The following is a 12,879-nucleotide window of genomic DNA, read 5'->3' as shown; positions in this document are numbered from 1 at the left end:
AAATAAATCGTCCATTTGCACGCTTAACTCTGCCGCCGCTGGTGCAGCAAGCAATATGTCCAAATTGCATAGTGTACTTTGCATGGCGAAAGTCAAGGATAAATGGAAAGAAACAATCAAATCAAAAATACATAACCAACAAACATGGAGCAAAGATCGGAACCCAAGGTCGGCTTGTGTGTAAGAGGCAAGAAGAACTGGAACATTATATAATAAGAAGTAAGGTTTAACTGATGTACCCAAAAAGACGAAAAAAGGAAGGGAAAAAAAAAACTGGTAAATGAAAGTGGCGTTGATGAAATCGTTGAAAATAAAAGAAACAGTTCCCCGAGGTATAAAAATGCAATAAATCGCACAGTGTATAAACAAAACAGACGCTACTCCCACAGCCGTCGGGCTCCTTTTTGTTATTGTTTTCGTGATTTATTGTCCGACACTGCTTCTCGCCTCTTTTGACGTTTTCGACCGTTGTCCACGCATACAGCCCACAATCTACGACGGCTATGCAAGCTCGTGCATCTCGCCGTGGTGGTTGGCGTTAAGTTCTTGCGCACCACCGACAGCATTGCCGCCGGCCTCGTGGATCGTCGCCGGCACCTGCGCTTGGCCACCGGGAGCGAGGCCACCAACGGCCGTGTTGCCCGTAGTCTGTGGGCTGATGGCGCCCGTGTATGGACTGCTGCCGGCAGCGCTGACGCTGCTCATGCGGTAGTCCTGCACAGAGGAGCCAACAGCCAGGGGGGAGGTCGAGTCGGTCCGGTCGGGAGAGGGCGCAACAGCGGCAGCGTAGTATGGCTGCTGTGGCACGAACGGCTGGCCCTGGCCCTGGAAGTAGGGAGGCTGGCCCGGTTGCGGGCTGCCTTGGCCGGCGTAGGCGTACTCGGCGCCCTTGGTTGGGTCGGCGGCATAGTACTGGTTAGGCGGCGGTGTGTTGACCTGAGACATACCAGGCGAGCCGGCGACGGCAGCGCCCGCCAGAGGAGCACCATCGGGACCAACACCAGGGGCAGGAGCACCCGCGGCGGCGGCACCAGGACCGGCGGGGCCATTCTGCAAGCCGTTGTTCTTGCGCTGGGAGCGGAGGACGAAGAAGATAGCCGCCGCGATCAAGGCCAGACCGGCAACGCCACCGACAACACCACCAGCAATGGCACCGGTGTTGGTGCTCTTCTTAGGTGCGGGACTGGGCGACGGCGACGAGGAGCCGCCGTTAGAGCCGCCGCTGGTTGTTGGGTGGGCAGCCGAGTTGGAGGACTTGCTGCTGCTGGTGGGGTGGGCGCCAAACGTCTCCGTGTCGCCTGTGCTGTCGAGGGTGGTGCTAGCACCAAGCAGCGAAGCAGAGAACGAGCGGCCGTCGGTCTCGCCCGCGAAAGTAGTGAGAATGGGCTGCATGGTGGAGACGGCCGCGTCGTTACAGAAGTAGCCGTAGACCTTGAGCGAGGCGCCGCCGTTGATGCTGACCGAGTTACAAAACGGCGCATCGGAGCTGGTACACTTGAGTGTGAAGGTGTCGGACTGGCAGCTGGAGCCGCAGGCACTCGAGGAGAAAAACGCGGAGCTGTCGACACAGCCCAGGTGGAAACCGCCGCAATCGCCATCGTCACAGCAGCCAATATAACCGCTCTTGCTGAGTGTGATGATAGCACACTGGGCACTCACGTCGTTACAAGTGTAGGCATCATCTGGCCAAGGCAGTTAGCATCATGTACGTGAAAGGACCCGAACTGAGTCGTGCAGGTGACAGGTTGCATGCGGAGTAGGTGTTGCACATTACCTTTCTTGCCGGAGAGGAAACCACAGGTGTTGTCGGGGGCGTAGTAGACCGTTGTCTCGGAGGACGCGCGACGGAACAGGTTGTTGCGGCGCAGCTCGGGCGGCGACGTCGGCTTAGGGGACATGGCATCGCCGGGGATGTCTGGCAGGAATGTGGCAGGGGCGGCCTTGAACTGGATGGCCTCGACCGCCACGCCGAATAGAACGGCGGCAGAGAGGAGTGCCGAAACCATGGTTGGTGAAGAACACAAGCTGACGTGACGCTGAGGCTCGTTTCGTCGGGGTTTATAGAGTGAGAGGGAGAGGAAAGGAAGGGGAAAAGAGCAAAGACAAAGAAAAAAGGTGAGTGAAGGGCGAGGGAAACGTAAAAGAAAGTCAACCACTGGCTCGAAGAAAACAAACGACGGTACTTGACAAGAAAGCAACACAACGAGAGACGACAACTCGTGATGCAAAAGGGAAGAGAGACACAGGCCAAGAAGAAATCTACGACCTAAATGAAGGAAAGAAAGAGACTGCCAGGTCGACAGGGTCGTCGGAGACAAAAAGGAGATTTGGTTTGATTTGAAGTCTGCCCGTCCATGTAGCTCGCAGCGCAGCCCCAGGTTAGTGTGTACCAGACCACAGCTCCAACGCGCGACCGAGGGTCACCGTCCACGGTTTCTGGGTCTTCAGTCATTGTGCAGCCTCAAAACCGGGGCAATGATACGGCCAGTTAAGACGAGGGGGCCCAGCCAAGCCTCAAAAGCAGACTGCAACATTTAGCTTCCGTGGTATCTGGTGTGGGTTCCTCTTGATCTCTTTTTCAGCCTCTTTTCTTTCCCAATCCTTTTCCCTCTTTCTACTTCTTCGAACAGGCCATGGTGAAGAATCTGGACCGTAGGTTACTGACTTTTGAGATCCAGAATCGCTTTGTAGCGAGATTCCTCCTTTTTAGTCACCGTTTCGACGGACTGTGACTTGTTTTGATGAGCATCTCCTCGTCCGCCTCGGTAGTGTCCCTTCGCAGAATATAGGGTGGGGTCCCTTTGGGCGAACCGCACTGAATGAGCCAATGGGCTGGGCCGCTGGCCGAGCTGAGCTGCAGTACTCCGTAATCCTTGCTTGGGGATCTGGGGTCTCAAGGACCATGAGAAGCCTGCCGTACGACGATGGAGCCAAGAAACGGAGAGATACTGTGGGAAATCAGCCTGCCGCGAATGGCGCCGTAGGACCGGTCGGAAAGAATGGCACACGCCCTGTGCCCTTCCAGGGTGAGGGTGAGCATCAAGGAAGTGCCTCTAGAAGACCCAGAAGACCCTTCAATAGTAATCATTTTGTACAGATGCCTGTCTTTGTTTCTTTCTTTCGTTTTTTTTTCTTCTTCTTTTTTGGCATCTCGCCCTACCTCTTGTGACTTTGTTTTGTTTTGTCGTCTTTTCGTCTTTGCCTCCAGGCCGCTAGTACTCGGAAGATACAAGAGCCTGCCGCACCTTGTTTGATCTAACTTTGAAGTCCAGTCCGACCAACGACTTCACCATAAGGCAGGCACTAGTTTGTGGCGACGTTGGCGCTTGTCTTGACGGCTCAACTGTCTCGGTCAACTTGAGATATGTAGGGATCCGGAGGCAGTGTGCATCAGCGAACAAGGCACAGCTTCTGGTCCAGCAGTGCAGAGAGAGTAAGCACCTGGTGGAGAAGTGTAGTCGATCCTGGAAGAAAGTCAGAACACATCGAAACAACAGGGCTTCCGTGAGCCTCCGTCCGGCTAGGAAACTATTCAAGACATGCATTAGTTTGGCATGCAAAACCCAAAGGAGAGCACTGGAGAGGCTGTAACGTCGTCATACCCGTTACCTTGAGGCTGCCTTCATTGCATTGTTTTCTGTCCAAGAGGCAGATTCACCTCGCGCGAGGAATGGCAGAAAACGTGCGTTATGTGTGGTTGGCATGGTCGACTGGCATGCGGGATCCCTTTCGGCTGGGCGCGTACGAAGTACGTCGTAGCCGTTTTGCAGACATCGTAAGACACTAAAATGTCTTTGTTGGTTGATTTTGAACCCCAAACGAAGTACGAAGGGCAAAGTTTGTTTCGCGCAGCTTTCCTATTTGGCCCACAGTTTTGGTTCCAAGGCTACCCGTTGTCTTTCCTCGTCTGCTGTAGGATGGGCAGGAGCTCGCGGGTTGCAACTTCTCATTGTTGACAATCTGCATCGCACCCCTTACCCAGTTCCTCTTTCCCCAGCACCACGGTTCCTTGCTAGTACTTGCATTTTTCACACTCGCACTTTCTCAAAGACAAGGTGATTCTTTCCTCTATCGGCCTGAACGGCGCTGACTGTGCCATGCTCTTGCACTAAAGTTTGAAGAAAACGGGAAATGAATGTCGTTCGTGCTTGCCCTCTTTTGTGTACCTCGCCCCCTTGTGATTTCCCCTGTGGCCACTAGATGCGCCAGTGTGCTAGCTTCCAATAGCCAATTCCTCTCTCGCGCCAGTCAAAGGTCAGCAGGTGGACCCTTTGATGCCTGTCAAGCGGGTCCTGCCAAGTGCGCTTTCACTCATTAAGTAAACGGGGTGGGCCTCCCGGTAGGCTTGGCAAGGCTTTTTATTTCGAGCTAGTATTTTTTTGTTGTTTCTTTTGACTTCACGTTTTAGCTCTCACGCTCATTGTCTTTGTCCACACCACCGTTCTTTCCCTTGCGCGTGCCTTTCAAACTGGAGCTCCTTCTGTATTCTACCAATCCAACGCTGCAGTTTCCTGTTTTCAGCCTCACCATCTCCTTTTCGTAATAATTAGTCGTATTTCGTACCGTTGCCGTCCCCTCCCCTTGTCTCTCTCTTCTCAATCTCTTCTCAATCTCTTCTCAATGCTCGAAAGGATCAGCTTCCCCTTCGAAAACACTGCCCCAAGACTTTTCGTATTGGTCCTATCAGCTGCATTGGCGGGTTTCTGTTTTTAACTTCTACTGAGCTTCTTGAACAACTTTCCGATTTTAAACGTAGCCGTCGTTGGAACGATGGCAAGATAGAAAGTAACAGAGAAAGACAAATTTGACTTCCAAGACCTTTTCTTTTCTTTTGTTTCGCTCGATACTTTGTCGTTTCGTCTGTCGCGTGTCTATGCTCACGCCTCAGTCTACTTCGAGAAAGAAAGGCATCAGCGCGTTTGCGGCTATTGACGAACCGCGCACCCCTGTAACAAACACACGCCATAAATCCTTCGTGACAGGGTCCTTTGCCCGATGCGCTGTCACAACAAGCTCAAAACACAGGAAACGGCTGTCGTTTTTGGCACCGTTCAGAGAGAAACTCTAAATATGCAGAACCTGTGGCAACCGAATCACCACACTCGAGTGTTGCTGAAGGCTCTGGTGCAGCGTAATTTTAAGCACATGGAAACACGCTTACTTAAATTAAGGTGAGTGATGACGCCACCCGATCGGGCGTTTTATTTGTACCTTCCGTGTTAACCAGGAAGGTCAAGAAGTAAGACCTGTACCAAGCGGCGGTTGAGATAAATCTACGACGTAAGTTTTGATCTTGATAGCTCCGACTTCTTTCCTTGTTGCTTTTCCAATGCCGATGAAGCTCTGCTAAACAATTATAGTCTTCTTCACACGAACTGTTCCAGCTGAAGATTATGTTGTCCAAGACTAACAAAACATGAAAGAGGCCTTATTGCGGAGTTTTGCATGCATATATATATGTATCTATATATATATATATATATGCAAACTAAACGGCAACAAGCTTGGACATGTTTGTGTGTCTCCTGAGCGGGGGCACTTGTTGAGACACAAAGATGAACAAAAGCTCGTGAGTTTACTTGGACATGGAATAATTGACCACCTTGCCACCTCGAAGGGTTTGGATTTCGACACAGTTCCAGCCATGCACCTCAACTACTAGATTCGAGCATGAAGCTTGCGTCCCCTTCCACGGCCTCGGTAGGCAGCTCAGGAGACGGAGCAGTGCCTATGAATTGCTACTTGGTACGATGATAGTATCGGCTCGGAGCCTGGCTCCGATTGTCGGTTCCAGCCTTGTGATGAATATTTACATTGTTGTCCCTGAGAGAAAGGGCACAATGATGTCGTTGTATCAAACCTTGGTCCATGATATCACTGGTTGCATGGAGAACGTGTTCTCAAAGAAAACGGCTCAGTAACACCATAGTGTCCACTTTGTCCGTTGTAATATTGCGTAAAGTATCAGTCAAAAACTAAGGGGGTAATGAAGGCAGCGAGTGAAAAGAAGGAGAAGAAAACGACAAAACTTTGAGCAAAACCAAATCCGAACCCGTCCGTCTGGCTCATGCGGTCATGTCGTCCAGGGGGTTTCTCGCGTGTCCTCTGGCGATGCTAGTAAAAGAGAGAAAAGGACAAAAATAGTCCCACTGCAAAGATGAAAACCAACATACCCTTCCGTTTGCCATCCCTGATGATCCATGCCGTGTTTGAGCCCTCCTGTGTGAATGTATGTAGTATCTCTTTTGTGTCCCTGACACCCAAAACAATAGCCGCCTGTTTCTCGAAAACGCCGGGTGTGAACAGAAAGAGTGAAAAAAGAAAAGGGGGGAATCGTTTGTTGAAAAAACATCGAAAAAAAAGGTCCGCAACGCCTATCGTGAAAAGAGACTGAGAGTCTCAATGCGTAATCCATGTTGCTGGTTGCTGGTGGCCGATCAAAAGACGGCAAGTGACGAAGACGACAGCGAGCGCCGTGTCTGCCGCCGCTTTGCGCGCGGAGACAGCGTCGGTGACGTGATGGCCACGGCTGCTGCGGCTGCTGGGGAGGGAGCAACAATGGCACCGCTGCCGTTGTGGATGTTGACGTCATCGCTTCCATTGGCAGCATGGTTGCCATTGTCGTCGAGCGAGGCTGTCAGCATGTCCGTCAGAGAGACCTTATCTGCCGTCCGCTTCCGCTTCAAGCTGCCCAATTTCTCCTGCTTTTGCTGCTGTTCGGCCACGGCCTGGGCTTCCTTGTACCGTGCAGTCGCTTTGTCAGCTTCGGTGGTGGTATCGGCATCGCCATTGCCATTGGCAGTGGCATGGCCATTCGTGTCGGTATGCCCGTTGGTATCGCCGTCCTTGGCATCCTCCACGTCGGCCTCATCGTGGCTAAACAGGTCCATGGTCTGTTGCACGTCACCAACCAGGTCACGGCCAAGAGCCTTACCGAGTCGCTCCCGCAGGCCGAGAATCGGCCACACGGGGACCCGGGTGTATTCAATGTGCATGCCGGCCTGCTCCTCCGTGTTAGGGTGGGCCTTCTTTGGCTCGGCAAACCGTCTGAGGAATGCGGCCGTCACAACGGTGGTGTACACCATAAAGTCGCTGGTCTCGTCGTCATGCGTGATGATGCGCAGCTTGACGTCGTGAAACTCGCTGGGCCTGGAGATACGATCGGCGCGATTCTTGGCGTTCCACGAGAACATCTGAGACGCCATGCGGGACGGTGAGGGTTCATAAAAGTGCGCCTGTGCCATGGCAAGGAAGACGCCCAAGAGGTAGGCGTCCCGGTCGGGCTCGCTCGGCACCAGCTGCTTTGACCGCAGCGCCTGCAGCCGTGTAACGGGCATGTTGGCGCGATCGCCGTCTTCGGGGCCGTCCACAATGCGGAACAGGTTCCGGCGGATCATGGACAAGTGTGTCCGATTAACATAAGCGACGATGGGACCTTGGGAGGCCCCCTGGCTGCTCTGTGTACTTGCGATGCAGCTAAAGTCATTTGACTCGCGTGCGCCATTGGGTGCATGGCCAAACGAAGAGACCGGCCGCGTGACGGCAGAGTCAAAGGACGAGTCGGCGGCGTCGGCGCTCTTCCACAGCACCGGGACGCGCACGGCGCTGCGGAACATGCGGTCGCCAAAGTGCATGTCGAGCTCAGCCCCACTGTTGGGGCGGGAGAAGGCGGACTGGAACAGCGTAGATAGCACGCTCTTAATCGCGCGAGACTTGCTGAAGGGCCGCGTGTCCTCGGGGGACAGCAGCGAAGTAAGGTCGTAGCTGAGAGCCTCGGCGATCTCAGACGGGCGCTGACGCTGGCTGCTACTGCCGCTGGCCGGTGAGTCAGGGAGGTCGCTCATAGTCGACGACGGAGTCGGCGTGAGGGTGGGCTCTTCTGCCATAAACTCGGCGCGAAGCAAACGCGGGTGATGGTCGGTCCAGAGGATCGGGAGGACGAAGAGCGACGTCCCGCAATTCTCGCGTAGGATGTCGTAGAGCGAGCCCGGGTCTGGGCATGTCGGGACATTACGACGTTGGCGGCGTCGCCATTTTGGCGTAGGCTGCATATCGGGCTGGGAAGGAGGTGTCGACGCCAGCGGGACGAAGGCCGCTTCAGCGCCCACCTCGACGGGACTGTCCAGCATGGTCACAGATACTTAGAACGACGCTGGAAAGAAGACGAGTGTACAGAATCGTCTCGAGGCTGTGAGAGCGGTGGCAGGGATTTGTTAGCCATGGACCAGAAAAGGAAATTCAACAAGGGAAAATGCAAACGGCATTGCGCTGCACCACCGGTCACGCGACATGGGCGGTAAAATAAAAATCAAACACGTACCTGGACGTTTCGATTGAGATGCGTGAAGAGAGTATCTGGAGCACGAAAAGGCAACCAGAGTTAGGGATGTAGTCCCTTTTTGGTCCCTTTTGGGTTGTGTGCTCGAATTGTCGCGACGCGCACACGCCCAAAGCGGCCAAAGCGCGAGCAAATGGACGGGTGGTGATCACTCAGCTAAAGTGTTGGGGAGGGGTCTAAGCGCCAAAAGAAAACGTCGAACAGGTGAGACAATGCGACAAAGAAAAGCAGAATTTTTGAGGCTCCGGAAACAGTATGTTCGTGGTAAATATTGAGATGGGAAAAAAAAGTGAAGGAGCCCAAAATGAGATTTCGCCTTGTCGCCTTTTCGTCAGGCGGCAGCGCGGATGAAACGAAGAATGTGGCAGCAACGACCAACGCGGTCTGGTGGCGGGAGGGAAAGAGCAAAGGGCGCGCGCTTCGCGGTTGGCTGCAGCAAGGGATCGCTTTCAGGGAGGGGGACGGTGGGTGGGCACCCACTACTTTATCCTGACAAAAAGGTAAGAGGAGGGTGAGGGGGCGAGAGTGGTTGAGCGAAAATTCCACGTAAGCACGTGACTGTACCAAGGCGTGAATCACTGAATAAGCCATGTTTAGCCGTTTCGATGAGTCATCTACTCATTCCCAGCCACTGACTTAGCCCCACACCATCCAGGCAGCCACGAACGGCGGAGATATTTGTGCCTAATTTATAAGGCATGAATTACATAAGCCGACGAGTTGCTGCTGCTCCAAAGTTAACGCCCACAGCGGACGGCGGGATGGTGGGGCTAAGGGCCGAAGTGTGCTGTTCGGAGAGAACCTGGCAGGCGTCGTCACAGCAGGTCCAAGCCACCTTTTGCGCGAAGCTTGGTATCGCCCCCCTCTTCGACATCGTCTGCTCACTCACACGACCATCCCATTTGCCCAAGCCGAGTTGCAGCGGGCTTTCTTTCACGGCTTCTCGTTTGTCGTCTGTGACTGTTTATTGCAGCAATTTCAGTCGCAATGCCGGTAAGCAGCGGGTTCTCACCTTGGCGGGGGCGCGGCGACGCTCTCAAAGCCGCTCTTCAGGATCGCGATGCGATGCACGTTGATGCATACGGCAAACTTGGCGACTAACACACGGCAGGCCTACAACTCCATCTTCAACAACGACCCGTCGGTCGCGCAGGGTCGGCTCGTGGGCAACTTTCCCCTGCTGCCCCTGCGGACCAAGGCCCGCGGACCCGCGTACACGCTCCCCTTCCCAAACCCGCCGCTGCCGGCCAACGAGTCGCCGGACCCGGACAGCGAGAGCTACGACATCCTGGACGAGGTGATTGCCCTGTTCCGGGCCAACACGTTCTTCCGCAACTTTGAGATCCAGGGCCCCGCAGACCGGCTGCTGGTGTACGGCATCTGGTTCGTCAGCGACTGCCTCTCCAAGATCAAGCCGACGGCCAGTGTGCGCGATGCGACCAAGGACGTGACCAACCTGGCGCTGGACACCAACTTTGCGATCCCGGGCGACCCGGGATTCCCGCTGAACCAGATGTACGAGCCACCACGAGACCGGCAGGACTCGGAGCTGCTGCGGCAGTACATGGCGCAGGTGCGGCAGGAGCTGGCGCAGCGGCTGCTGGCGCGGGTGTACGAGGAGGGCGGTGACGGCAAGCCGAGCAAGTGGTGGCTGAGCTTTACAAAGCGGAAGTTTATGGGCAAGGGTCTGTAAGGGAGGCAAGCGTGGCGGGACGCAAGGATACGATGGAGCTGGGTTCGGCGGGATGTTGCGTCGTACATAACTTGTGGACAATGAGCAGGGCAGCTCAAACACATCAGCCTGAAGAACAGAAAAAAATTATATTCAAAATTGCATTATGATACAGCCATGCCAATGCGGCCCGCCTTTGATTTACTTTTTTGTTTTTTGGTTTCCAAGCATGCAGCAATCCTAACCTAGATGCAGTGTCAAAGCAAGCGATGCAAATGCAGCCAACCCCATTCATATCGAGACAGATTCAAAAAGCATGCTTGACTGTAAAGCAGTCCCTTTCCAATCTCTTCGACCTTCCCGTCACTCCCTCTCGCCCGTCTTGCGCTTCTTGAACTTGCCGCGTGCCGTCACGCGACCCTCGGCCGGTTTTGCCTTCCAGCCCGTAAACATGTAGCCCTCGGCGCCACCGCGTGCCGTCATGACGGGGTGCGTCCGGCCCGGCAACACCTGCCACTTGCGCACGCGGCTCGTCTGCACCGTCACGCCCAGCAGGAGCATCGGGTTGAGCGGGAAGTCGTCATCGCCAGGCCATGTCTCGAGCTCCTCGACGGTCTTGCCCTGGATGGAGACGGGCGGGTCAGGGCCCGACCAGGCGGTGCGCCGCAGGACACTGAAACAGTCGGCCAGCGCCGTCAGCGGCTCCAGACTGGGCGAGTAGACGGCCACGGGGGCGCCGCTGGCCAGGAGCGGCAAAGCATGGCGTAGCGTCGAGATGAGGTCCATGGACGTGGCCACGACGAGACCAGAAAAGCCGCCGACCCGCGTCGTGTCGACAATGTGGCGGGTACGGGCCCACCGCCGGCGCTTGCGGTGGTAGTTGCCACGGCGTGCGGGCTTCCAAGACGCAACGACGTCGGCGGGCTGGATAGGCGGCGCCTGGGCGTAGACGGTGTCGCTCTCGGGCTCGAGCAGCTGCAGCCAGGACAAGCACAGCAAGTGGTCGTTGAGCGGGTGCGGCGGGTGATGGGGGTCGGCATAGTCGTAACCAAAGTATTTGAGGTAGGTGAGGTTGGCCTGGTTGTTGGAGTGCAGCAGGGTGATGGTGTTGGCGAGGGAGAAGGAGACATGAAAGTCGTCACGGGCACGTTTTGCGGGCCGTTTTGGCCGGCGCTCCAGTAGGTCGTGTTGCGCTGCATCCTCTTCCGCGCTGCCCGCGTCGTCCCCTGCCGTCGCATCCGCGTCCTCCGGCACACCATCCTTATCGTCGCTTGTTCCTAATCCTGTATTTGCATCTGTGGTTTCCTTTTTCGTCTCCTTCTGCTCGTCCTCCACATCATCGTCCTCCTCGGGGTTCGTCAGAATCCCCATCCGTTCTGCAAGCGCCGCGATGAGCAGCCCCCCAGTATCGTCCACAGCCAGCCAGCGGCCGCCGCCCAAAAAGGAGCCAATGTCGTCTGGAAGCAAGTTGGGCGGCTGTTCTAATAACGATTCGTCTTCGTCTGCCGCTGCTGCGGCAGCAACCTCCTCGGCCTGGGCATCGGGTACTAGCGGTTGCGCATCGACCATAACTGTCTCTTCTCCGTCGCCCGTTTTAGAAGCGGCCGTCTCCGCCGTCTCTGCAGGAGGCATCGCCGGCGGTGCCTGCAAATACCGCGACGGTCCGCCGTAGTGCACATTCGCCCAACAGCCCAGCAGCGCCACCATCTCGTCGCGCAAGTCCATAATCTTGTTGCCCACATCCTTGTCGTCCAGCAGCCAGTTGCCCAGCGTGTACACATCGAGCGGAAGCACCGTGAACCGTCGAATGTACTTTTTCGTCTTGAGCAGCTTGTACTTAGCTAGCGAAAAGGCCGTCTTCTGGTCGAGGGCCGCGTGCGACAGCAGCAGCTTGGCAATGAGATCGCGGCCGGCTCCCGTACCCTCCCGCTTCAGGGCCTCGATCTCGTCCGTGGTCAGCGTCTGGCGCGCGTCGGCGTCAATCGTCGCGCGGTTGGAGCGCGCAATCACGGCCTGGCTCTCCATGTCAACGAGGGTGTACTCGACGCTCGACGTACCGGCGTCGTCGCCCAGCCCCGGAAAATCGCCGTCGCCGCCGCCGTCCACGCCGTTCTCCACCTCGCCATCGGCGTCCGCCTCATCACCCGTCCTCCCGCGTGCCGCATCCATGGCCGATGCAGCAGCCTGTGCCTCATCAGCAAAGACATCGGCATACAACTCGTCTGTCGGGATCACGCGCAGGCGGCTAAACGGTTCGTCGTCGCGCTTGTCGAGGAGCTCGTAGGTCAGGTGGTACGGACGGTGGATGATGAGATTGCTTGGGAACGAGCCATATTTTCCGAGTGAAATTGTACTGTGAACAACTGCGTCAGAACCGGACTGCCGAAAAAACAGGAAAATTCCAGAAAAAACTCACGTATTGGGTGCAATACGAAGAAAGCGCACGTTCTCAGACGGCAGCTTGAGGCCGATCCAGGCGTTGGGCTGGATCACAGACGCCATGGCAAAAGGCAAACGAGTCAGTGAAGGTCTGTCTTTCGTCCGTTTGAGTGCCAATCTGCTTCCGTTTACTGGGGGCTGAAGTCACAGAACAAGATGGTCGCTAGTGGCACATTGACTCGCCTGGGCTGTTAACTTTTTTCTGTAGTGCCAAAAACTTAGCTACGAAAGGCTGCGATAAGGCCTTATCGGTCAACACACTGGTAAAGGAGCTATTACGTCGTAATTAAGTTTCAGTCATAGTAGAAACAGCAATTCTTTTACGTGTTTCTGTTGAGATGCAATTTTTATTTCATTTTATAACGTATTTTAGTTAAATGTACACATTACTTTTCGATTTCCTTCGCTAATTTGACTAAATAAAATTACG

At 55.1% G+C, this 12,879-nt stretch overlaps 4 protein-coding genes across 4 annotated transcripts; 1 reads left to right on the top strand and 3 right to left on the bottom strand.

Annotated features, from left to right (window-relative positions):
• Positions 1–501: 501 nt before the first annotated feature.
• Positions 502–2,006, bottom strand: SPSK_09154 (uncharacterized protein; the record flags this gene model as incomplete). Its single annotated transcript, XM_016735733.1, has 2 exons — positions 502–1,647; positions 1,710–2,006. 2 exons carry the CDS (start codon positions 2,004–2,006, stop codon positions 502–504), a joined length of 1,443 nt encoding a protein of 480 aa, XP_016587136.1.
• Positions 2,007–6,437: 4,431 nt separating this feature from the next.
• On the bottom strand, positions 6,438–8,129 carry SPSK_09010 (uncharacterized protein; the record flags this gene model as incomplete). Its single annotated transcript, XM_016735591.1, has 1 exon — positions 6,438–8,129. The coding sequence occupies one exon, from the start codon at positions 8,127–8,129 to the stop codon at positions 6,438–6,440; it is 1,692 nt and encodes a 563-aa protein (XP_016587135.1).
• Positions 8,130–9,325: 1,196 nt separating this feature from the next.
• SPSK_09786 (uncharacterized protein) lies at positions 9,326–10,031 on the top strand (the record flags this gene model as incomplete). Its single annotated transcript, XM_016736356.1, has 2 exons — positions 9,326–9,409; positions 9,450–10,031. The coding sequence occupies 2 exons, from the start codon at positions 9,326–9,328 to the stop codon at positions 10,029–10,031; spliced, it is 666 nt and encodes a 221-aa protein (XP_016587134.1).
• A 342-nt stretch (positions 10,032–10,373) lies between these two features.
• Positions 10,374–12,512, bottom strand: SPSK_08733 (tRNA (adenine-N(1)-)-methyltransferase non-catalytic subunit; the record flags this gene model as incomplete). The annotated part of the gene is made up of 2 exons (XM_016735321.1): positions 10,374–12,363; positions 12,427–12,512. The coding sequence occupies 2 exons, from the start codon at positions 12,510–12,512 to the stop codon at positions 10,374–10,376; spliced, it is 2,076 nt and encodes a 691-aa protein (XP_016587133.1).
• Positions 12,513–12,879: the final 367 nt, after the last annotated feature.

Source organism: Sporothrix schenckii (assembly GCF_000961545.1).
Source record: "Sporothrix schenckii 1099-18 chromosome Unknown Cont44, whole genome shotgun sequence".
Lineage (NCBI taxonomy): Eukaryota > Fungi > Ascomycota > Sordariomycetes > Ophiostomatales > Ophiostomataceae > Sporothrix > Sporothrix schenckii.
This window is presented reverse-complemented; position numbering and strand designations above follow the sequence as displayed.